The sequence below is a fragment of the Natrix helvetica genome, assembly GCF_964273705.1.
Source record: "Natrix helvetica genome assembly, chromosome: 1".
NCBI classification, from domain to species: Eukaryota; Metazoa; Chordata; class Lepidosauria; order Squamata; family Natricidae; genus Natrix; species Natrix helvetica.
In genome coordinates this window covers 194609565-194635382 of record NC_138548.1, presented here as the reverse complement: position 1 = coordinate 194635382, position 25818 = coordinate 194609565, and the positions used below count along the sequence as shown (strand labels likewise).

The following is a 25818-nucleotide window of genomic DNA, read 5'->3' as shown; positions in this document are numbered from 1 at the left end:
TGGGTGAATTTAATCAGTTGTAGCTTATTCGACTAAGCTTAATTAAACATAGCATAGTTTAGCACAATGCATAGGTTCGGTCAGGATATTTTTTTGAACTAAGACATCACTCAAAACAATCAGCAAAACCCAAACATTTCAAGATGTCTTAGGTAATATGTGCCACTATCATAGTTCTTTGAATGTTGGACTGACCTAAGGGTTTCAAATGTAGAGTTCATTTGGTGACTTGTGTCATTTTTTCCCCTTGGCTCAACCTATCGCTTATCACACAAAGGATAAAATGAGGGCTGATTCGTACCTATCCCACCATGAAACAAATTCCTTAGTCAGATCTAATAAATTAAAAAAAAACATATCACTGCATGCACACAGCCAAATTGTAATGTGCTTGTTTGTGACTGAGAGCCTTGTGTAAATCTCAATAAACATGATATATGATTTAGCAAGCAGTGTGAATCCTTCAGAATCGATTTATTTAAACCCACAACTTCCCATGTCTTGTGGAGTCAGGAGTGAGCCTTTCTATGTGAAAGGGAAAATACCTGTCTGCTAGGAAACGTGACACATGTCATCGGCAGGCAGGATAGCGGTGCCGAATTTAATTGGCAAGTACGTTGGCGGCGGCGGCGGCGGCAGAGGGCGTCCTTCCTCCTCAGGACCGTCTCCGTTAACATGCTGGCTGCGTTCGATGGCACGCCAGGGGCACAGGAGGCGAGGTAGGGGGTGTTTGCGCGAGCCGACATTTCTCCTATTTAGGGTTGCTCGCTGACTGACCTGGGACATCAGAGGGGAAGGAAACGCGTTGCCTTGATTATGTGATTTATGACTGTCGCAGTCTGCCGTGGGGGTGGGGGGAAGGGGGGTGGGCGGGAGGCGGAGCATTTCCCGAGGAAAAGGAGAGCGGGGAGAACCAAAAAGGAAAATAAGCAGCCTCGGAACTGTACATAATTTGTACATCGTGGCGCAGGGCTTTCCTTTCGCGTTCCGTGGCAGCGCACTCGCGGGGAAGGGGGAGACTCATTCGTCCCACCCAGATTTTGGCTCCTCTGTTCCCCCTATCCCAGTCTACAGGGCGGGACCGGGGCTATGAGGCAGCGGTCGATTGGCCGAAGCGGAGGGGGCGCTAGTCCGTCGGGGGGAGGGGGATGGCCGTCCGACTGAAGCCTCGCCTGGACGGGCTCAGCGTCGCGGGCGTACTTGTCTCCCCGGCCGAAAAAGAGGCACCAGGCAGCTGGAGGGAGGTGAGTACCCCACGCGGCAAGACGAGCTACAAGCTGTTCTCCTGTGGGGAGAGGGGACTGGGGACGGGACGCTTTGAGCAAAGGGCGACGAAGCTTCGATGGCGTGTCAAGTCGGAGCCAGGTGGCTTACTGCTGGCGAAGGGCTGCAGGAGGAAAGAAGCTGTGTGCGGCAAGTATGGGTTGTACTGTAATGCTTCGGGAGGTCGCGATCCTGAACAGAAGAGGCGCTCGCAGTTCCTCGTTTTGGGGACTAAGCCTGGCACGCTCGCACCTTCCATCGCCATAATTCGGCTCAAAGCGGAGAAGGTCCTTTGGGCGGGACACACGGATGTAACACGTCGTGTGCATTGCATCAGAAGAACCCCTGACGGGGTTCTGTTCGCGTGTGCTTGTGAGCCTGCACAAATCAGACTCGAAAAATGGGAAAGCCCCCTCCCACTTCCTCCCCAAGGTATTCTTAAGAAATGTCACGCTAACACTAAAATGTCACTCTGGACACCAAGTCCAGAGAATTTGGGAAAAGAAATTGCAGGGTCAAAGAAAATTTCAGTGCTTAATTGAGAGCATCGAAGATATTTAACTCAGGACATAATTTAGCAAAGATAAATGAACTACCTTATATAGTGATAGATAGTGAAAAGGAATATATTTTAGATCATTCTCTGTCATCAGCAAGGAAAAGTTAAAGTGAATGGTTCTGCTTCACCACTGGAAAAGCTCATTTAGTCCTAAATTGGATTGTTATTATCATAATGTTAAGAGTCCCTGGAGCCTGAACATGTTGAGGCAGCTCCTGGATGAAGCACATCTGCTACATTTGATGTTAAAAATTGATATCCTACAATTGAAATTTGACATTCGAAACTACCCAAGATGGCTTATGTAATAAAAACAATATATTTTATGAAATATAACTAGAATATTAAAATTAAAATTTCCAGATGCAACAAACCATGACTAAAGACCTTCAAGGGAGGAGGGGAAGAAAGTCCCCGATCAATAGGCTACTGTTTGAAAAGATCTGATGTTGAAAAGAAGCACACATGCCAAGACTGTATAGATTAGTGCGTGGCTGTGGCTGAACACCTGAGCAGGTAATCATTTCCTATAGATATTTCTATAGGAGGCAAGAGGTAGAAACAGGCGTACCCAGCTACCCTAGGTAAATAATGCAGAAAAATAAGAAAGGGGTTCATCCTATTGCTCTGTCGGTCCCTTCAGTCCAAAATTTCTTTAGACTGAAAGCAGATGTATAAAGTCTCTGATTCCAGATTGTGCAGCTGGATAAATCAGTTTCAATCCTACCTGAAAAACTCTCTTACTGCTGTATCTCTGGGGCAATGGCTTTGTATGGGGATCATCTCTTCAGGAATCTGTTAAGTTTACAGATCACTCTCACGCATCACAGTAAGTCGTGATATGAGTTGGTGTAACATATTTAGTCACGAAGTAACAAAAATATTTTGCATGTTGTGATATATAAATCCAGAATGCAGAGTGCTAGCATATCCAGTTGGACACTAAAGAAATCAGGCTATAGATACTGTAAAAAAGATACTGTAAAATGATCAAAAAACAGATCTGTGAACAACTAGAAACAAAGTTATAACTAGTATGAGCCGTGGTGGTTCAGTAGTTAGAATGCACTATGGCCGACTACTGCTGACTGCCAGCAGTTCGGCAGTTTGAGTCTCACCAGCTCAAGGTTGACGCAACCATCCACCCTTCCTAGATTTTTGGGGCCAATAGGCTGGCACTGTAAACCACTTAGAGAGGGCTGTAAAGCACTGTGAAGTGGTATATAAGTCTAAGTGCTAGTGCTATTGTTGCTATTGCTAATAACCAGCACGGGTTTGAAAAACAGATAACGCAAAAACAATTTATTTCATTGTTTGACAAAGTGACTAAATTAGTAGACCAGCAAAATGCTGTTGACGTAGCATATTTAGACTTCAGCAAGGCATTTGACAAAGTAGACCACAACCTATGTCTTGGTAAGCTAGAAAAATGTGGGATAGACAGCATCACCACCAGATGGATTTGTAACTGGCTCACAAACCATACTAAATGAGTATCAGATCCACATGAAGGGAAGTGAGCAGTGGGGTAGCACAAGGTTCTGTCTTAGGCCCAGTACTCTTCAAAATCTTCATAAATGACTTAGATGAGGGAATAGAAGGGAAACTCACCAAATTTGCAGATGACACTGTCAGGAATAGCCAAATCCCAGAAGACAAACTCAGGATCCAAAAAGATCTTGACAGATTTGAACAATGGCCTTATCCAACAAAATGAAATTCAATGTGGAGAAAAGCAAGATTTTACACCTGGGTTGAAAAAACCAAAGGTATAGATTAGGCAAAATCTGGCTCAAAAACAGTAATTTGACAGCGACCTTGAAGTCCTAGTGGACAATCAGTTAAAGATAAGTGCGACAGCTAATATAATCCTTAGTTGTATAAACAGAGGCATAGAATCAAAATCACATGAAGTATTAGTACCGCTTTATAAAACTCTAGTAAAAGCACACCTGGACTACTGCAACCAATTTTGCTCACCATACTACAAAAAAGATGTTGAGACTTTGGGAAAAGTGCAAAGAAGAGCAACTAAGATGATTAAAGGCCTGGAGACTAAACATGAAGAATGTTGCATGATTTGGAATTGGCTAGTCTAGAGAAAAGGAGGACCAGGGGTGACATGATAGCAGTATTCCAGTATTTGAGAGGCTGTCACAAAGAGGAGGGGGGAGGTCAATTTATTTTTCAAAGCACCAGAGGGCAGGACAAGAAACAATGGTTGGAAACTAATCTGAGAAGCAACCTGGAATTAAGGAAAAGCTTCCTAACAGTGAGGACAATTAACCAGTGGAACAGCTTGCCTTCAGGAGTTGTGGGTGCTTCATCACTGGAGTTTTAAAGAAGAGACTAGACAATCACTTGTCTGAAATAGTATAGGGTCTCCTGCTTGAGCAGCGGGTTGGACTAGAAGACCTCCAAGGTCCCTTCCAGCTCTATTCTGATTGATTGATTGTTTCACTTTGGAGCATCTAATCTTTTCTGATGTGTTCACATAACACAGAACTTATCGGACCACAGTTTAACCTAGTACAGTGATGGCAAACCTTTTTGGCACCGAGTGCCCAAACCGGAATGCGCATGCATGTGTGTGCCAGTGCTGGAGTGCTGGAAACCTGAACACCAGCTAGCTGGCACACACATGTCTATTTTTGGGGCATTTTTTGGCATCTTTGGGGCATTTTCAGGTTGTTTTGGGGCCATTTCAGGTCAATTTTCAGTCTTTTTCAGGCCAAAAACTGCCTGAAAAAGGCCCCCAAACTGGCCCAAAAACAGTCCAAGAAACAGTCTGAAAATTGCCCGAAAATGGCCCCAAAACAGCTCTTTTTGGGCCATTTTTGGGGCTATTTTCTGGTGCTCTGGGACCCACGAAGACCAGCTAGTGGGTGCTCACTGGAAACCAGAAGAGCAGTTGGTGACGCCATGCATGCCCACAGAGAGGGCTCTGCGTGCCACCTCTGGCACGAGTGCCATAGGTTCGCCATCACAGACTTAGTATATTGTGCAAATGCATTTTGTGTGGTTAACAATGATTTATATACATATACACTTGTATATAACTCAGGCAATTAAATGCTGTGAAACCCCTGTGGCTGTCTGTTGAAATCCTTTCCATATGTGATGGAAAACTAATCTCTGATAGCCACCGTTGTATCATTTTTAATCATTCCAAATTTTTCTTTATGTTACTAATATATTTATCGTAGATCCAAGTCATTAGTAGACTTTTGTAACAGATTGCAATATGCAAAGTACATTTTTTCAAATGCAGCAGTTCCATTTGAATGGGCTAACGGAAACAACATAACCCTCCACCCAAACAATAAGAGTTATCTGCTTAATCATCTAGCAGAGCATAGTGTTTTTCTGATTTGTACTGTGCTGTAAAGGGAGATTATGGTGCACAAGAATATATTTTATGCCTCAATAAATTGAACTGTTGTTTTTTGTTAATCTGTAAATCCTTTGAATACCCATTAAGAGTATTTTGTAACAACTGGCCAAATTTAATTGTGTAAGATTAAAGATTAGACTAAAGGAACAGGCAGTTCTGCTGCGAGAGTGATGAGCTTCTTGGCGCACATTCCAGCAGGGCACTGCTTAAATATCAATATTTAATTTTTCTGGTCTAAAACTACAGTGTTTCACATCTGCGTGTTGAATGAAAAATAATGCCTCCAGTGCGTAGTGACTCGATCTGTGTCTTTAGACCCACCTTCCTGACTTCTGATTGTCCAGGAGCCCTCTCAAGCCCTTCTTCATTGCTTGTGACTCCTTCCACCATACAGCTCAGGCTTGATGTTATAAGATGTTCATCTATCTGAAGATAGAGACAAAGATGAGGAGTGTGGGAGGCAAATTAAAAAATGGATAAGAATTGAAGCCCTAAAGAGGAGAAGAGATGTTGGATAGAAAGAATTGCCCTTTAAATATTGAAGTAGCCTGACTGTAAGCTGAAAGAGGCAGAAATAAAATTAGATAGTGGAAATATTAGAATATAAATGTTTATGGAATGAATATAAATAATAGCTAGAAAGATTAAAAGTTTACGGATATTAGGCATTTTTTGTTTATGTATGTTTAAACAATATAATGAGGATCACATAAATTTGATAAATGTTATAGAGATTACTAATATTGTTACTGCAAATTGGATTAATATGAATAATACCCCAAACCAACTATATCCACACACAGTATGGATGTATATTTTTAAAATATTCATAATCATAAGCAAGACAAAATCACAAAATACTGGGACTTGCAAATTGAGGTTAAACGACTGTGGAAAAAGAAATCATGTGTTGTCCCAATTGTAATTGGAGCCCTTGGAGCAATACCTAAAGGGCTACCTCGCTATTTAGAAATTCTAAATTTACCTGACTTGAACATTCTGACTCTACAAAAAACCACCCTACTTGGAACAACTTATATCCTCCGATGTTACCTTAACAGTTCCTAGGTCCTTGGTTAGGACTCGAGTTGTTGAGCTACCAACCAGCCCCAAAGACTGTGAATCCCACCAAAGATTAACCACATAATAATAATAGTAATATAATTATTGTGTGCATGAATAAGGAGCGAGAAAAAATGACAAAGTACCGGGACTTGCAAATTGAAGTTGAGCGACTGCGGAAAAAGAAATTGTGTGTTGTCCCAATTGTAATTGGAGCCCTTGGAGCAATACCTAGAGGGCTACCTCGCTATTTGGAAATTCTAAATTAATCAGACTTGAACATTCTGATTCTACAAAAAACCATCCTACCTAGAACAGCTTATATCCTCCGACGTGACCTTAACAGTTCCTGGTTAGAACTCGATAATCAAAATGAACTTTGGACTTGAAAAATGTGCTATATTATCCATGCAGCAAGGAAAAATGGAAAAAAACAGAAGGAATAGAACTGGGAAATGGAAATATAGTGAAAGCATTAGCAAAGGATGATGGTTACAAGTACCAAGGCATATTGGAAGCAGATAACATCTTGAATGGAAAAGTCAAAGAGTCAACACAAAAGGAATACATCAGGAGGGTCCGCAAAATATTAAAATCAAAGCTGAATGCTGGAAACATAATTAAAGCCATTAATACATGGGCAGTTCCAGTGATACGCTACTCAGCAGGAATCATCAACTGGACTCTGGCTGAACTGGAAAACTTGGACCGGAAAACACACAAACTTTTGAATATGTACCACGCTTTACATCCCCAAAGTGACATCGACAGGTTGTACCTGCCAAGAAAATAGGGGGCAGGGGGCTATTGCAAATCCATCAAACTGTAGAAGACGAAAAATGAAGTTTAAATGATTATGTGAACCAAAGTACAGAAAAATTGCTGCAGGCTGTGAAAACGGAGAACAGCATAAAAACAATAGAAACAAAGGCAGAATATAAAGAAAAACAGCTGGATGATAGATTAAATAGATGGAAAACGAAAGCTTTGAATGGACAGCATTTGAAAAACATTGAAGGAAAATGTGATGACAACTTGACATGGACATAGTTTAAGATGGGAACTATCAAGAAAGAAACGGAAGGTTTAATATTGGCTACTCAAGAACAAGCACTACAGACTAATGCCATGAAAGCAAAGATACAAAAATCCACTGACAACCCAAACTGCCGACTTTGCAATAACAAAATCAAAACTGTTTCACATTTAATACGTGAATGCAGCAAAATTGCACAAACTGATTACAAAGCTAGACACGACTAAGTTGCTAAATTAATCCACTGGTCATTATGTAAAAAATATGATTTACCTGTATCCAGAAAGACATGGGAACATAAAGTGGAAAACGTTATTGAAAATGAGAAGGTGAAGATCTTGTGGGACTTTCGGATACAAACAGATCATCATTTGGAGCATAACATGCCAGATATCACAGGCCAAAGTGTACAGTTTATTGATATCACTGTTCCAGGAGATGCCAGAGTCGAAGAAAAAGAACTAGAAAAATAATGAAATATCGCGACCTGGCCATCAAAACTACACAGCTATGGATGAAGCATGTAACAGTGATACCCATTGTCATCGGGACACTTGGTACCATGTCCAAAAATGTTATAAGATACATCAACAAATTGCAGCTTCCTGCAATAACACCAGCAGAACTGCAAAAAACTGCGCTACTTGGAACATCTTATATTTTAAGAAGGTACTTGGTTGATACCTAGGACGCTGGCAGCAAAAGGTAAAAGGTATATTGCTTTCTTGTTTTGTGCCTTTCTCTCCAAATATTGTGTAATTTATATTCCATTGCCATCTCAAAAAAGGATTTGGGTAGCATATTTTTTTTCATTTTATTTTTCTTTTTGCTTCCATAGTCCATTTTTTTATCCACTATTGCATTATAATCCCCAATTAAGCAAATATTTTCATATTCTAATTCGTTTATTTTGTTGTGTAGTTTCCTATAGAATTCCTCTTGTTTCTGATTTGGTGCATATATGACTATTAATAATATCGGTTTTTCTGTTGTCTCTAATTCAATCATTAGTATCCTGCCTTCTTCATCAGAGTAGACTTCTTTGGAATTTATTTTTTCCTTTATATAGGTTGCTATCCCTCTTTTTTTTTCCTGCTAGTGCTGTGTATAATTTCCCTAGTTTTTTTTCCCAATAAGTTCTTATGCTCCCTTTTAATATGCACTTCCTGTATGCAGATTATATCTACCTTCAGTTTCTTAAGTTTCTTAAACATCTGCGCTCTTTTTTTTGGTGCGTTCAGTCCATTCAAGTTTGTTGAGATAATTGTTATTTCCTGGTCCATCTTTAGATGGGGTTTTTTTTTTTTTTGGTTGCTTCTAGTTTGTATCTGACTTTTCCCTCTCGCGCCCTCCTTTTCTGCTCTCTCTCTTTCTTGCCTCTGTTCTTCTTTCCTGCTTCTTTCTTTGTCTTCTGATGTTTCTTCCTCTTGGCCTCGACTTCCACTTTCTAGGTCCTCTTTACTTCCTTGTTCTTCTTCCCCTGTGCAGTATCTCTCATAGAATTCCTGCGCTTCTTCTATATTCTCTATCTAATACCTTTTTCCTTGCCAAGATACCAGAACCCCTTCTGGTATCAACCATCTGTACATTATTCTGTTTTTATTTAACTGGTTTGTTAAAAATTGGCATTGTCTACGTCGTTCACGAATTCTCCGTGGAATCTGTTTAAGCGTGATCAACTCTTTTCCCTGATATGTAATCGTCCCTTCTCTGGATTTTTGGATATGAATTAGCTGTATGTTTATTTGCAGCAAATAGTTACTTAGTCCATGTACTTACTCTGAAGTAAGGTAAAGATAATGTCAGCCATCCAGTTTGCTAATGACTTAACACAAATGTATAAATCCATGCTGTAATCACAATATGGATATCATGGGAGTCGATAGGTTTGTGGTGAGCAAAAACGTTCTGGCAATTAAACTGTGATACTATTGGTGGGTGAAAAAGGAACAAGAACTGAATGGTTCATCCTAATATTTTCCTCCACTATCCTTTATTATTAGTCCTGTATTATTAGTATTATCTGTCCCTTATTATTATTAGTCAATTAGGAGTATTAGTAATTATCTGTTGTTTATTAGCAGTAATCAATTTTAGTAGGGGGCTTTCTTTTCTTTTTTCATGTTCTTAGCCCTACATAGAACTGGTTTCTTCTTTGCAAGATGACCGTGCCAATTTCTGGCTGTATTTTGGTTTGCCTAGTGGTTTTTATATATTATTAGTTCTCTTAACTGTCTCCCTTCAGAATTCATTTGATGTTCTTGTAATTTTTATGTTGTACACATTGTCTGCTGTCCCCATGTTTCTTTGTCTCAATTTCTCTCTTCTTCTGAGAGAATTTGATTAATCATATGTTGGCCACCTTCTCGAGGAATTTAACATTCTGGCTGAGGTCCAGCCCAACACTCCCACATTCGTTTTTAATGCTTCTTTTTGCCCCCCAGGATCCACTTTTGACCCACTTCCCTTTCCCAATATGACAAAACCAGATTTAGGGAGAGTTTTTCATCATACAACTATTTATTTTCTCTGTCTTGTTTTGTCATGCTTTTCAGTCTTGATTCTTCGATTTTTTCTCTGTTTAAAAAAATTGGTCTTTTTTGTCTCTACCCTTAGTTCTGAGGCCTTTTGCTGGAAGAGGGTCTAGCAACTCCGTTTTCTGCTCCAAACAGACCTTTTTGTCTACTTGCAGGTGCTACTGAAACTCAATGGAGGACTTCACTCGCTTGGGTTACTGCATTGTGGCTGGCAGCTTCGTAGCCTTCCAGTTCTCCTTCTCAGCCCTCAGTCCTCAGCTGTCCTGTCAAAACTGTCAAAACTGTTTCACACTTAATACATGAATGCAGCAAAATTGCACAAACTGATTACAAAGCTAGACATGACCGAGTTGCTAAATTAATCCACTGGTCATTATGTAAAAAATATGATTTACCTGTATCCAGAAAGTCATGGGAACATAAAGTGAAAAAAATTGTTGAAAATAAGATGGTGAAGATCTTGTGGGACTTTCGAATACAAACAGATCGTCATTTGGAGCATAACATGCCAGATATCACAGGCCGAAGTGTACAGTTTATTGATATCACTGTTCCAGGAGATGCCAGAGTCGAAGAAAAAGAACTAGAAAAAATAATGAAATATCGCGACCTGGCCATCGAAACTACACAGCTATGGATGAAGCATGTAACAGTGATACCCATTGCCATCGGGGAACTTGGTACCATGTCCAAAAATGTTATAAGATACATCCACAAATTGCAGCTTCCTGCAATAACACCAGCAGAACTGCAAAAGACTGCGCTACTCGGAACATCTTATATCTTAAGAAGGTACTTGGTTGATACCTAGGACGCTGGCAGCAAATCATATCAACCATTAGCACCAGTCAATAGTATTTGTGATACATTTTTGAATGTTCAGTTGGCTAATTTTCATGTTTAATGAATAAAGTATATAATATAATATATTCATCTATCTCCCACATTGAAGGAAAGCTTTGTGGGCATCTTGTGGCTCAAATCAAGAAAGAACTCAAAAGAATTTTTAGGCTAGATGAAGAGACAGCCTTAAGAAGCTTGCCATTGTGGGAAGAAGTGTGGTGTTTAGGTGAAAAAAAATGCAGGTAATGAAAGAGGTTGCGAGGATTATGGCACTTTCCTGTTTTGAAATCAATAAATGAAAGTTATCATGGTGGAGGTACTGCTTTAAATTCAGCCCTCTTTCTGCCTGTTTAGCTCCTCAAAGTGGGGGGGGGGAGGTTGAGAGCAGTCATGTGTGGAGCTGTATTATATGCGTCAACAAGGTTTGGAGTCTAATTGTAAAATTAAAGTTTTCTCTTAGAATTATATAACTGGATGGCATTCCAGAGATTTTAGGATAACAAAGCGCTTTGTGTTTTGCTGATTGCATTTTAGAGGCTCTGTCAGTGTTTCTCAACCTTGGCAGCTTGGTGGTCTTCAGAATTCCCCAGTCAGCATGGCAGAATTGTGTCATTTAGGGATGGAATTGCCGGTCCCAATTGAAGTCATTAAGTGAGGAGTACCAGTGATCTTTGCCCGTTTTGTAAGAAGAGACTGAAGATGATGACAACAATGATGATTTCCCCTTGGAGGCAGTGGAGGCAAAGGGGTGGGATAAAAAAAGGTCTCCTCCATTTTGCTGGCCCTCTGGGAAGGAAGGAGTGGGACTACTCTGCCTATTTAGCAAGAGGAAAAACGATGAAGGGATCTGGATTAGCTGAAGGTTTAAAAACATTTAAAAGGATTTCTGAGCAAAGAATGGGAACAGGATGTCTTGCGAGCAATAGTAATGTATAAGAAGCTTGATTTCAGTTTAGGTGAAAGGCAAACTTTAGAATAAACTTCCTAGGAAAATCATGACTCTTTCTGACGAATTTTCAAGTAAAGGGGAGGCAACCCATCTTCCAATGGTCAGCGGCAAACAATTACACAGCTTGGATTTTGAGTGGGGCTGCTATTTTAACGTTGGGCTTTGAGGTTGAATGCTACAAGTTTGCTTTCTGATTTTTGCACACTCAGAATCACATGTGGCCATACAAATCATATACAAAAATAGATTAAATGAATTCCAGGGTATAAAAAATGAATAGACATATAGAATTAGCTGTATGTTTATTTGCAGCAAATAGTTACTTAGTCCATGTACTTACTCTGAAGTAAGGTAAAGATAATGTCAGCCATCCAGTTTGCTAATGACTTAACACAAATGTATAAATCCATGCTGTAATCACAATATGGATATCATGGGAGTCGATAGGTTTGTGGTGAGCAAAAACGTTTTGGCAATTGAACTGTGATACTATTGGTGGGTGAAAAAGGAACAAGAACTGAATGGTTCATCCTAATATTTTCCTCCACTATCCTTTATTATTGGTCCTGCATTATTAGTATTATCTGTCCCTTATTATTATTAGTCAATTAGGAGTATTAGTAATTATCTGTTTTTTATTAGCAGTAATCAATTTTAGTAAGGGGCTTTCTTTTCTTTTTTCATGTTCTTAGCCCTACATAGAACTGGTTTCTTCTTTGCAAGATGACCGTGCCAATTTCTGGCTGTATTTTGGTTTGCCTAGTGGTTTTTATATATTATTAGTTCTCTTAACTGTCTCCCTTCGGAATTCATTTGATGTTCTTGTAATTTTTTATGTTGTACACGTTGTCTGCTGTCCCCATGTTTCTTTGTCTCAATTTCTCTCTTCTTCTGAGAGAATTTAATTAATCATATGTTGGCCACCTTCTCGAGGAATTTAACATTCTGGCTGAGGTCCAGCCCAACACTCCCACATTCGTTTTTAATGCTTCTTTTTGCCCCCCGGGATCCACTTTTGACCCACTTCCCTTTCCCAATATGACAAAACCAGATTTAGGGAGAGTTTTTCATCATACAACTATTTATTTTCTCTGTCTTGTTTTGTCATGCTTTTCAGTCTTGATTCTTCGATCTTTTCTCTGTTTAAAAAAATTGGTCTTTTTTCTCTCTACCCTTAGTTCTGAGGCCTTTTGCTGGAAGAGGGTCTAGCAACTCCATTTTCTGCTCCAAACAGACCCTTTTGTCTACTTGCAGGTGCTACTGAAACTCAATGGAGGACTTCACTCGCTTGGGCTACTGCATTGTGGCTGGCAGCTTCGTAGCCTTCCAGTTCTCCTTCTCAGCCCTCAGCCCTCAGCTGTCCTTGTCCTTGAGCCCCAGCTACTCCAGCCTTCCTTCGGTCAAGCAGAGTGAATGGAATTCCAGGTAGAGAGAGGCTCTGGTGGATGTGGCTGGACGAATGGTTGCGAGATTTGCAGTTCTCTCACCTTTCCACTGTAAGAATCTCCATGGAACTTGAGAGGTTACGTTCCACGCCTAGTGTGCTTTGCACAGAATAGTTGTGTGCATATTGCAAGAGAGAGATTGTGTAGTTAGTGTTGCAATTATAGACTAACCCTTATGTGTTCTCCTCTTCAGATGTGTGTCTACTCTTCATGCGGTGGTAGTCGGCCTCTTCTGCCTCTACATCCTTTGGTATGACGATGCTGTAAATGCCAACCCCATCTGGTAAGAAATAACAGGCAATCAACTTGCATGCATGCCTCCCTGGGGCACGCATGTATAGATTTGGCCGCCTGATCTCCCTGGCCTGATCTCCCTGGCAAGAGAGAGAAAGAGAGGAAGAAGAGGAGGTGCCTATGAGCATGATTGTTTTCATTGTGCTGAGAAGCACAAGGACTGTTTTATGCTGAAAAAGAATAAGCCTTTGTTATACTTGGCTTTTAGGATGTGAGGGGTGGAAACAGGGTCACTCCAGGCAAGAGGATCTGAACTGGCCTTGGCATTGAGCCTAAAAAGGTGCAAACATTCCTGCCCAAGCCATAATCACGCCTTTCTTTAATCCCATTCCACATAGAACTATACCTCCTATTTCAATGAATGGGCTGAGCTGATGGGAGATTCTAAAGCTAAGAAGGCACCGATACCATTACTCCCTCTGTCTATAGCACACCTTGTCTTTCTGCTCTTTCTCCCCGATTCCTGCTTGATCTCACTTGCCCAGTTTCCTTGTTGTTTGGCTTTGCACATGGCATGGCTGAAAGTCAGGCACTCTAATTCTGAACTCTTCATTCAAGATTTGGATGCAGAAGACTCACAAATACAACTTGACTAGAGTAGCTCTTTTAAAATGAAGCCTAACACAGTGCACAGGGTCAAAAGGTATATATTTGTACTTCAGAATTTAAGTCCTAGCCATCTTCCTTTGTCTTCCCAACTCTTCAAGGTGGCTGCAGTTGAAAGATTGACGTAACAGTTTTCTCAAGCCTGGGAAATAATGATTCCTGCTATAGCAACTACACTCCTGTCACCTATCACATTTTGCTGACAAACATCTTGGTCTTAAATTAGAATTTCATATAAATATATTAATGCCTTTGCTTATAATCTCTTGTGGGTTACCATTTCTCATGGACATTTCGAGTTGAAGATTGATTTTCTACCTTGAAAAATGAAGTGAGAATTCTAAGGGCATTTCAAATAACAGAACTAACCATACAGTAGTTCAGAACCATATTATTACTAGACATGAGAACAAAGAAAGATGGTTGAATCTAGGAGAAGGTAGAAACAATATAGCTTTTTTACAGTTCCAAATTTATTACTGCATCATTTACAATAGTTCCAAAGAGTAGGATGTTATTTAATTTTATCAGGATTTTATGCTCCTATTTTATATTGGTGGAGGGAATGAAACAGAATAATGAAAGTAGCATTGCATCATTTTGAAAGAAACCTTGCATGTTTTGTTTTGTGTTTCATAAAGTCACACACATACAAAAAAAAACAAACAAACCCAGAGCTTCCAGTACAATGCTGCAACAGTGCTTGTGTTATTCTGATAAACACAGCAAGGGGTTCCTCTCTCAATACCAGATCTTTGTCTTTTGATCTTGTCTCTTGTAGGGGAGATCCTTGGTTGGTCAAACTGAATGTAGCTGTCACCTGTGGCTACCTGCTCTATGGTAAGCACCACACCATTGGGTTTCACAAGGTAGGCTAGAGGGTTTGTTTTATTATTTTATTTTATTGATTACATTTATATGCTGCCCATTTCACTGCTGGAGTAACTATCAAGGCAGCTTTCAGATTTGCTGTGAATATTTTCCTTGCCATATTAATCCTGACATATAATAATCATCTTTGTTAATATTCTTCTCTTTTCCCTGCCTTCCTCTCAGCCAATACTACTGGGAATACCTACTACATGAGATACATTACAGTATACAAACAGTTATTATTCCACTAAGATATTTCCAGTAGCTTGTATCCAAAATAATTAAATTAAAGCAAGACTGCCAGGAACTCCCTCCTCTTCTTTTATCATGATGCAATGAGGTGGAGGACTCCTTAGAAGGGAGAAAACTTTGCAAGGAATTGCATTAACTGAAGACAGTTGAGGTTGTGTAGTCAGTTCACTGGAGGGGGGAGTTTTTTATTGTTGCACTTTTCCTTTCGGTCATTTTGCTCCATGAGGCTTTGAACAACTTTTCAGTTTGACAGAAAGCCAGGTTTTCAAGTGGGATCCAGATGTCTAAATAAAAATGAACAAATCTACCTCTGCCCTGTGATGTGCTCAAACGTTGTATGCCTTTCGTTTCCTTGTCTTCCTTTAAGCCAGTGGGAATCTCTTGCAAAGTGACCCATTATAGGAAATGTACATTGGATATTTTTCTGAAAGTGACTGACTTTAGCCATTAAAGAGGAGCAGTTGGATTGGAAGAACTGGGTTTGATGTCCCGTTTCTTATTTTATTTTTGATCCATTACTACAATTTAAAAAAAAATCATACAGTTTATAGACCACAAAATACTAGATACATATAAGCAAATAAACAAAACAATATATTGGTCATGTAGAAGGTATGAAAAAATAAGCCATTTATTTGATGTTTGAAAGATGTGTGCCATGTTTTCCAGCTGTAGAAGAATTTCAAGTCCCCTCTGCAACACACACACACACACACACACACACACACAAACACACTCTAAAAGGGCCATAGAAATAATAAATGAAACCAAATGAAAAATAACTATTATTTCCTTAGTTCTACAATATTTGCTCACATGCCGCTTGTCGTCAGTCACATAGGCAGCATTAAATCCAACCATTTATCTCAACATCCTTTTTATGTCATATGAAGTACTTTCCCACCCCACTTCTAGGAATGAAGAGTGGTATAATATTGGCTGAGGCACTTGCACTCTGACTGGTCACTTTATCATTAAAACTGGGGCAGGTTTTCAACTCAGCTCTTGCCTGCCAGACTTAAAGACTCTGCTAGGGCAACAAACTGGTATATAGAGATGTTGCTTTTCTGAAAGGCCCTAAAAACATGGTATTGCAACAGGCCTGGGAACCACAAATGGAAGCCAATCAAGTGTTTGATTTGAATGTTCTGTTGCAACCATGGGGAGGGGAGTTTGTTATGTGTTTTTGTTATGCAGTGGATTTTAAAATGTTTTTTAAACGTTTGATAATTTGATAGGTAATTGGCTTACAACGTTTTAAAAAATCCATAGCATTGGAGCCATCTATGAGTGAATTGAGCAGCTATATTAATTTGTTAAATAATAGATAAATGTGTGGGGTATGTGAATTTCGGGGTAGGGTTAGCATCAAAAGTGAGTACTGGTGTAAGTGATATTACCTAAAATTGCCTATCAAATTAAGTATCAGACAGGATTAAAAAAAAATACTAGAGGAATTTGAGATGAATTAAGACCTTTTCCCACTGAAAATCCAATTCCCATTAAAATGGGGCCAGGGCTATGATAATTTATCCTGCTCCTCAGTGCTCCCTGTTTTCGATGCCCAAGAAGGCTGGCACAGATTGCAGAACTAAATTTTAATCACCTTGAGAGAAGATATTGAGTCTGATCATAGTTTGTTCAAAGAACCTTTCCCCCAGCATTTTCTCTTAGCAATTATTTCCCTTTCAGTAGTTTCAGCCCCCCTCCCTTCACTTTTGGCTGGGATTAGTCTGTTGCCCAGCTACATTCCGAGGACTTTTTTTTCCCCCTGTGATCTTCCGAGGTTGGTTTTGACTGGATCTTTCCAGTGAGGTTTTGATCTCATGTGTTCAATTAGCTGATGAGATCTACTTCCTCAAACAGGGACTCTCTGTGTTAAAGCAAATTTCCCCCCTTCCCTCTGGTTTGACCAAATGTTTTGTTTGGGACAGTTTAATTAGTTGAAATTATTTACTCAGAGGAATCAGTGGATTGCTGAGTTCCTGTTAATTCAATGTCTCTTTAAGAAAGGATTGGAGGGGAGGGCATGTAAGATGTTTGCCAATGAAGGGCATTTTGTATGCAGAATATTGGTTGAGTTGTTCATGACTAGATGATCTCAATGCTTACACTGCCAGTGTTTGCCATGTACCTGTGCTACTAATTGCAGAATAAAAAAAGGAGAAAGAAATTAGAAAGATAGAAAGAAACTTTCTATCCACATTTGGAAAAGCCTCAACTGCTAAACCCCTGCAGGTAGCAAAGCTGAAATAAGCAGGGGGGGGGGGGGAGAAATCACCTTACTGTTGCATTTGCTTTCTTAAATGTGAAATTATTTTCTATATGTTTATTTTCTAATAAAATCCAGGTGCTTGTTTATGAACATGTGTTCTGCTCTGAATTCTAGATCTGTTGCTGCTAGTGCGCTACTGGAAGACCTTGGGGGATTCTCTTTTCGTTTGCCACCACTTGGTGGCACTATATGCTTATGGATACGTATTGGTTAGTTCCAGAGTCCTTTAATTTTTCTGGTGGGTGGGGTGGGGCAGAGAGGACTGTACTCTTCATCCTTTAAAAAGAAGGCCATGCTTCTTCGACCTACTTCAGTGCATTCTGCAGCATCCATCACCTCAACACCTCTATGAGCAATCATTTTCTGGTATTTGCCATCTTGATTAGTTTCCATCTATTATTCCTTGTCTGGTCCCTACCAATCATCTGAAGGGTGAGGCAGTTATCTCCTATATGTTGCTTTAATTGTACAAATCCCAGAGCTGCAAAAGGGAGGCCAGATGCAGAGCAATCCTAAGAATGAAGAGACTAGTTTGTTATGCAGTAGAAATGAACAGATGATGGCAAACTCTAACTTTTTGCTGCCATCTAGTGGTCACCTGGCTTTTTTTTTGTCCTAATTCAGAAGGCTATACAGAATTGAGCCCAACATTTCTGTTGCTAAGGGAGACACTTGGTAGGTAAGTTTTGCCCCATTTTACAACATTTCTGGCCACAGTTGTTAAGTGAATCACTGCAGTTGTTAAATTAGTAACATGGTTGTTAAGTGAATCTGACCTCCCCATTGGCTTGTCAGAGGGTTGCAATGACCCCGGGACATTGCAACTGTCATAAATATGAGTCAGTTGCCAAGCATCTGAATGTTTATAATGGGACCATGGGGATGCCGCAATCATTGTAAATTTGAAAAATGGTCGTGTGTTACTTTTTTCAGTGCTTTCGTAACTTTCAACGGTCACTAAATGAACTGTTGTAAGTCGAGGACTATCTGTACAGTGGGGGATGGAACTCTTTGGAGGAGAAGGTGTTAGCAGTCTTGTATTTCTGAGGTGGTGCCCTTTAAGGTCATGTTCATGTTGTAGATTCTCAACCAGAAACGTGAGATGTCTGACTTCCCTTAAAACTACATTTGTTCATGCTTCTAAGATGCAACGGGCAAAGATGTTCTTCCAGAATTCTGCTCTAGTGATCCATTTTGTGGTCTGGAGGGCATTCCCTGACTTAGGAATGAAAAGCATACTAGGGAGCTAGAGTTTCTACATGATTTATTTCAAAATAAAAATAAAAATAACTTTTATTTTAGGGTAAAACCTATTCCAAATGAGTCACAAAAATAAATTTATGCTAGTCTATGACCATAATAAAGATTTGATTTGATATAGTAAATATTAGGAATAAAAGATGATTTAACGAATCCAGCATTTAAACCTCCTTATGGCAATTTTAAAACTCAAGCATCCTTCAAAGTAATCATATAATGAACTGGAATAAAGCCAAGTAAGGGAAAAGTCAGGGTTTAATATGGTAATTATATCCCCAGACTATGCTAAAAACTAGAAGTTATCACACTTGAGTGTGGAACCCCAAGAAAAAAAGTTCTCTTTAGTGTTAGAAGTGAAAATGTTCTCTTTAGTGATAGAAGTTTGAATTTTCTACCCAACAAGAAGTTTGTCTATCATCCCTACAAATAGTTTTGGATCAACTGTGTTGTGCCCAAATGTTAAGCCAGTATAACAGAAATTATAAAACAATTTCCTGAAATCTTCTTTGATTCCATGTAAGAAAAGAAAGATCATAGTTGGCTTTGTGAATCTATCATATAATCCAAATGGATTTGGGCTGTAAATGTGCTTTCCCGATCTCTAGTTGTCTCTGATCATTTGGGGACACACATATGTAGATACATGTAGCCAAACATACTTCTTCAGAAAATGAACCACTTCAACAAAGTGGCAGAGAACCCAGGTAAAAATAAAATATGCAGTTTCTCATCAAACTACCTTTTTCATCTTGAAATATGAATTTAAAAAATCACCCCATATCAATGAAGAGAGAAGAGGGAAGAAAATGTCTATGCTCTATATAAATGCGGCAGGTTCCTATGAGTCACATAGAATTGGATATGAATGTCCAATAAGCACAAAGTTATGGGAGAAAAAGAGAGGTGATAGATATAGATAGATATTGAAAACTATTAAAATAAAGAAAAATAGCATATATGATAAAATTATGTAATATTGAAATTTACATTCAATAAGGAAAAAAGAAATTTAAAATATATTTCATATATAAAATTAAAAAATGACCCAATTGTTCAAATATTCTTTTTATTGAAAGGGAAGTGGAAGTGGGAGAGGAGAGGCAAAATTGTTTCCTATAAAACCTATAAGAGCCATGGAACTTAAGAAGAACAAAGGCCTCAGGGCCAAACAGCTTGAGTAAGTGCTTAAGTTAAATAAACTACCACTGAACAGATCATCAAAAATTTGATAAACCAAATTAGTTTTAGAAACTGCTAACATAAAATAAATTGGAATAAAATTGTAAGAGGCTCAGTTTACCTTCCAAACAGATTTATTGACTGTTTTTAAATTGGAAGTACCCATTATTTCATGGTGAAAGGATCGATGTTATGTCTGCAGCCTAAACTTTTATGAATCTACTTTGTGGCATTAAAAGTGAATATTGAAACTTATCTCTGAACAAAGAAGGAACATTTTAGTGGTAGCAGCATGTGTGCCTATATTAGTCATCTGTTCTGTTACTATCTAATGTAGAATAGAATGGAATAACGGAAGGGACCTTGGAGGTCTTCTAGTCCACCCCCCTGCCTAGGCAGGAAACCTTATATCATTTCAGATAAATGGCTATGCAACATCTTCTTAAAGACTTCCAGTGTTGGAGCATTCACAACTTCTGGAGGCAAGCTTTTCCACTGATTAATTGTTCTAACTGTCAGGAAATTTCTCCTCAGTTCTAGGTTGCTTCTCTCCTTGATTAGTTTCCACCCATTGCTTCTTGTTCTACCCTCAGGTGCTTTGGAGAATAGCTTGACTTCTTTGTGGCAACCCCTGAGATATTGGAACAATGCTGTATACTGATATATTTTGCTTTTCCTTCTTTCTGGGAGGAGGGGAGAGTTGAGATCTCTGCTTAGAACTTTGAAGATTCACTGAAAAAGACAACATCTTTAGAATGGCCATGGGATGGTAAAGTCAAAATCTGAGATATTTCTTTCTTTTGCCATAGAGTCGTGGAGTGCTTCCCTATTTTGCCAACTTCCGTCTCCTTTCGGAACTCTCCACACCCTTTGTGAATTTGCGGTGAGTTTGGTGATATCAGAAACAAAATGGGTGAACTTAATAGCTTGCCCAAGAACATGCACCAGTTATTTGATAAAGGGGCCATTGTATTTATGTTCTAAGGAAGGACAGTAGTCACCCATACCCATTCCCCATTAAAGTTGAGCTCAACACCTCAAGCCTGCTGCATGGACATACCTAACTATTTTAGTTACCTGTTGTAAGAGAGTGATTTTTAGGATGTTGCTTTACTGGGGGAGGCAGAGAATCTGAATGGACTGACATCCATTTGATTTTTAAAAATTTTTTTTGTTGCCTCAGGTGGTTCCTGGATGCAGCTGGCTGGCCACGTACTTCAAGTCTTGTTTTGGCCAATGGCTTGGCCATGATGGTAGCGTTCTTTATGGTGCGCATTGCTGTCATCCCCAGCTATTATATGCAGGTGTACTCTTGGTATGGAACTCCTGAATATGAACGTTTAGGCCTGGGTGTACAACTGGCCTGGATTGGGCCAAGCATTGCTTTGGAAGTGCTCAATTTGATCTGGATGTACCGTATCGTCCGTGGCTTCTACCGAGCTTTCTGCTGGTCTAAGACCTACAAGGCAGCATGAAGAAAGAAAAGTGGTGGTACTTGACCTGGAAGACCCAAGTTCTGCTGGACAAAAATAAATTTCCTCTTCTAATCCCCTTAGAAGCCAGTAGCTCTAGGAACTGCTCCTGACTATGTCCTTGGGGAAAGAGTCCCAGATTCATGAAAAAGGGAGCATATAGTTTTCCATTCAATCAAAGAAAGTTCTTGGCCAAATTGACTAGATTCAGCAATTTGCCATCTTCTAGAGATGGGGCTGTAGAAACACTTCACAGGGCTGAAGATAGGCATGTTTAAAATTGAGATATATCTAGCCTAGCCTTTGGCAAAAATGGGAATGCTTGGGAGATAGAGTTTGGGGGACTCTGCTGAAACTCCACAGGACTTTTGAATGAGATAAACAGGTGATGTTTCTAATATTTCAGGAATTTAACCTCTTTCAACTATCAATCTGTCCATGATGATGATGATCAGGTACTGTTTCTTCCTAGGAAGAAAAGACTGGCTTTTGGGCCATGTTTAGTGGTAAAGAGGATTGAAAATAGTGGAAGGATAAGGGAAGAAATAATGCCCAGTTATGACTACAAACAGTGGGATTTCCCAGGACCCAGTGGCTGGATTTCAGGACCTTCGCTAAAAGGACAGCAATACTGTAAAAAGCATCCTTGTTTTACTAAATCAACTAAAATTTGGCATTCCACTGAAGAACTTGCTTGCACAATAGCAGCTAAATTTCTAAAAACCAGAAAACAATAATTTTAACAAGGCTAGCATCAAGGCACACTTGCCTTTGCTCAGTGGTTTGGATAAATCAAAACTAAAGTGATATCAGGTGCCTCTAAATGTTCCAGGAATACAACTCTCAAAATCCCCATCTACTATATGGCTGTCTTTCAGTCTGGTGTCATTCCTTCTTATGGTTGCCATTCTTGTATATGGCAATCACATCTTCCCAACAATAGTTTACAGTGAAGGTTTCTTCACTCCCAAATGTATGCCTCAGTGAAAGCAGCCCTATGGAAGGGTATAGGTACTACCACACTAGGCTGAACTTGTTTAATGTTCCATTGTTCTCAAGAGTCTAAATAAATAGCTGGTGCAAGATTCCCTTTCCCCAAAAGCCATTGACAGATGCTTTTTGTTTTCCCCTCTGTGTTTCTATGCCTTTCTTCTTCTGCTATAATTGTTTTTCATCCTGATACATGCAAACACAGCCACCAGTAAAGAGACAGGATATCATGATACTGGTTCTGTATCAGAGTTGACAAAAATATAATGGTAAGATATGGCAAATCTTAATAATAGAATTCATTTAAGAATTTTGAAACCTATGAATTCCAACAGATGCCAGGGTAAGAGGACTAGTATCAACACAAACCTAGAAGAACAATAGCATTATAGAAAATTCCACAACTTACTAATGTCTGATTTGCTAACATGGAATATCACACCACACTGGTGTACAAGGAATATGCCCATGTGTTGCGTGGCTAGTTATTGCTAATTTCTGAGAAAGAGTAAATCTATCTAAAGCCAGCCTTAATAACAATAGCATTTAATGAAAAAGTACATTGTCCCATTGACTGACAGTGACCAAAGGATTCAATTCGAGCCTTCCTACCTTTTTCTTTATTTAAATTACATTAATAAAATAGGAGGTGGCCATCTGTGAAAATCAGCTGTCCTGTGATTGGTGGATAGTTTCCCACCAGCTATTGTCATTCAGAAAAGGGGCCGGCAGGAAGATCAAAGGGTTTAATCTTTGCTTAACATGCTCTGCACCTCTAGAATCAGGACACCATCACAGGGTATCAATGCTATAGAGCTGTGATGGCAAACAAACTTTGGCTTCATATATAATATGAACATAGTCAATGAGAGACTTCATACTCAAGCCATTCTAGAGTGAGGCTTGATTACAGAGCTCTAGAAGTGTTTAATTCTGATTGCATAACATGCCTAGAACATATTTGGCTTTATTGAATATAGTTTTTCCTCTGATTTTAGTTTACTCAGTACTTAATGCTTCTTTAGTACTGTATGTTGATTCTTTGTGATGAAAGCCTTTAACTACTCATTCTTAAAGCTTCCTTATTTAGATTCCAGATCATTATAACTTCTTAGCTCTTGGGTTAAATCCAAGTATACGGTACCATGCCTATTCTGCTCTCAGAATTAAAATCTCCAGGAAACTTGTTTCCACAAGACCCATGGACCTCCTAGGGAGAATTTTCACATGGATTGGACTCCACAGTTTTGGAAAACCAAAACTGACTCCAGGTGCTAAACGCCTTAACTTGTTTGGGGGGGGGGGGAATGCAAGCACTAAGATTGTTTCTTAAATTTATAGTATTTAATAGTACTTGGTGCTAGGGGAATGAACTGTGATCTTTTAAACAGAAACTGAAGAGCTTTGTTCCTAAATATGTGCCTTAAAACAACATTGCCAAACAGTCAGTTATCAACCTCAAATAGGCTGCCTTCTTTTATTGTGTTCCAGTTGTATTTAGACTGCAATTCTCAGAGTTCCTAGCAGCCTGACAAACAACCCCCCTCCCCCCTCCCCCCCACTGCTTGTAATTGTGGAAGCTGTAGTCTCAACATGTTGGGAAGCTATCAAGTAAGAAAGACCACCCTAAAAACTTGAAAAAGCCCTCTCAGTTTTTAGATCTCTACAAATAACAACATCTATTATTTATTCAGATGGGTTATGCCTTATATATAGCAGTGAAAAATGGCTGATTTTCCCCCCTGCAATTTTGAATAATTAAATTCTTGCAATGCAGTGTTTGTAATTTTCTAGCCTCTGTATATTAACTGGAATAATGAGTGTTAATTTAAATAATAATATAAATAAATAAATAATATTAATTTATTAAACTCCCCACCTCTGTTTTGATCTTATGTGAGCATCTGTGAATTGTACTTTGTGGATGTTAAATTTCAGCCTGAGCTGTGGGATATATATTGATGGAAGTGTGTTTGTACCATATATGGATAAATGGAACTTTAAAGGCCGCATCCCACTGTACTTAACTAAATTCCTTCTTAACATATACCTAATGTAGTCTGCCAGGCATCTGGGTTGTGAAAATGAGAGGAAAGCTCTCTCCAGGGCAGAAGTGCTGCTGCTGCTGCTGCTTCTACTGCAGGGGTGTCCAAACTTGAGAACTTTAAGACTTGTGGACTTCAATTCCCAGAATTCCCCAGCCAGCATGGCTGGGGAATTCTGGGAGTTGAAGTCCACAAGTCTTAAAGTTCTCAAGTTTGGACACCCCTGTTCTACTGTATTTTGTTTTATTTTCCCCCTTCCTTTATGCCTTACTTTACTGTAGCTTTGGATTGGTGTTCTATTCAGAGTTAAGTGTCTGTTGTGTAGTAAGACTACACAAAGAACCCAGCCTGGCCTTCTGAACAATTTGATGCCTACAAGATCTTGGGGATGTCTATGAAACAACGAAACAGCTGGTGGGTGTTGTGAAGCAAAAAAGGAACAGGTTTCAACCCAAGCAGACTCCAGACAAGATGTCCTTTGTGGTCAAGCAAGCAGAGAATCATATTCAAAACTTAGTTTTCCCTTTCAAATATTTTATAAAATCAGGTGAACTTGGAATATATTTGTAATTATGGAAGGGTTTTTGTCTATGTTTCTATTCGTTGTGTCACATTATTCCCCTCCCCTTTTCTTTTCTTTCTGTGTGGTAATTGTTCACTTTTATTTTACTTAAGTCTGTTTGGAAATGACCTTTTTTTCGGCATTTAGAAGTAGAAAAGGTGGTGCCCGTCAGGTGTCATAAAAAGAGCCACTATTTCAATCTGTTTTTTTACATACACCTAAATGTTCCTCGTAGAAAATACATGGAAACAATGATGCAAATCCTTACCAAAGGTTGATTGTTTTTTTTTTAAATGGACTTTAACAGGTAAGTTAAGAAAAAATTGTTCAGTCTGCAGAAATTACTTGCTGCTGAATTACAGTAGTATTGCCCTGACCATCGACCACTGCTTATTTCTGTATTAAGCCATAAATCATAGTCAAAGCAGACATAATCCTTACATATTCATATAATTAAATGCATTAAATATAAACCTACACCGAAGACTTGATTTTTGACTCTTGCTATTATTTCTCCATAATTTCAAACTTAGGGAAAAAGAAAAATGCTTCTTGAGATCACCCGAGTAACCTTAATTTCAGTCTAAAACTGCATGATTTTTCAGAGAAAGGAAAATATAGGATTATGCAAATCAGAATAGGATCGCCTCTGGTAGCCACTAGGAAAATAATCCAAATGTATGGTATTAGTGTACATATTTTCTGATTAGAACTTTGGACCAGAACACAATTTCATGAAATCCACTCTCTGTAGAACTGTTAGGAGAATAATATTTTGGAGAAACTGCATACTATCTGGGTTCCATAATGGACAAAAGTGAATTTAAAAAAAAGATTTTTGGTTCTGATTGCAAGCAGTGGTAATTAAAATCACCCTTTACTCAGTTCTTTGTTAAATAATGGATAATTCTGGAAAGTTCTT

At 39.1% G+C, this 25818-nt stretch overlaps 1 protein-coding gene across 2 annotated transcripts; it reads left to right on the top strand.

Annotated features, from left to right (window-relative positions):
- The first annotated feature begins 900 nt into the window (after positions 1–900).
- Positions 901–25431, top strand: LOC309384654 (TLC domain-containing protein 4-B-like). 2 transcript variants are annotated; one of them, XM_081938374.1, is made up of 7 exons: positions 901–1244; positions 12898–13068; positions 13282–13371; positions 14770–14828; positions 17503–17597; positions 20637–20710; positions 21011–25431. In XM_081938374.1, the coding sequence occupies exons 2-7, from the start codon at positions 12914–12916 to the stop codon at positions 21300–21302; spliced, it is 765 nt and encodes a 254-aa protein (XP_081794500.1). In that variant the 5' UTR covers positions 901–1244; positions 12898–12913; the 3' UTR covers positions 21303–25431. The 2 variants fall into 2 exon arrangements, with proteins under 2 accessions (XP_081794500.1, XP_081794501.1); XM_081938375.1 differs by lacking the exon at positions 901–1244 and having other exon boundaries at positions 12921–13139; positions 21011–25430.
- The last annotated feature ends 387 nt before the right edge of the window (positions 25432–25818 follow it).

Coding starts and splice junctions, on each gene's coding strand:
- LOC309384654 (XM_081938374.1), top strand. CDS start 12,914: ATGGAGGACTTCACTCGCTTGGGCTACTGCATTGTGGCTGGCAGCTTC. Junction 13,069..13,281: donor CAGAGTGAATGGAATTCCAG/GTAGAGAGAGGC, acceptor TCTCCTCTTCAG/ATGTGTGTCTACTCTTCATG. Junction 13,372..14,769: donor GTAAATGCCAACCCCATCTG/GTAAGAAATAAC, acceptor TGTCTCTTGTAG/GGGAGATCCTTGGTTGGTCA.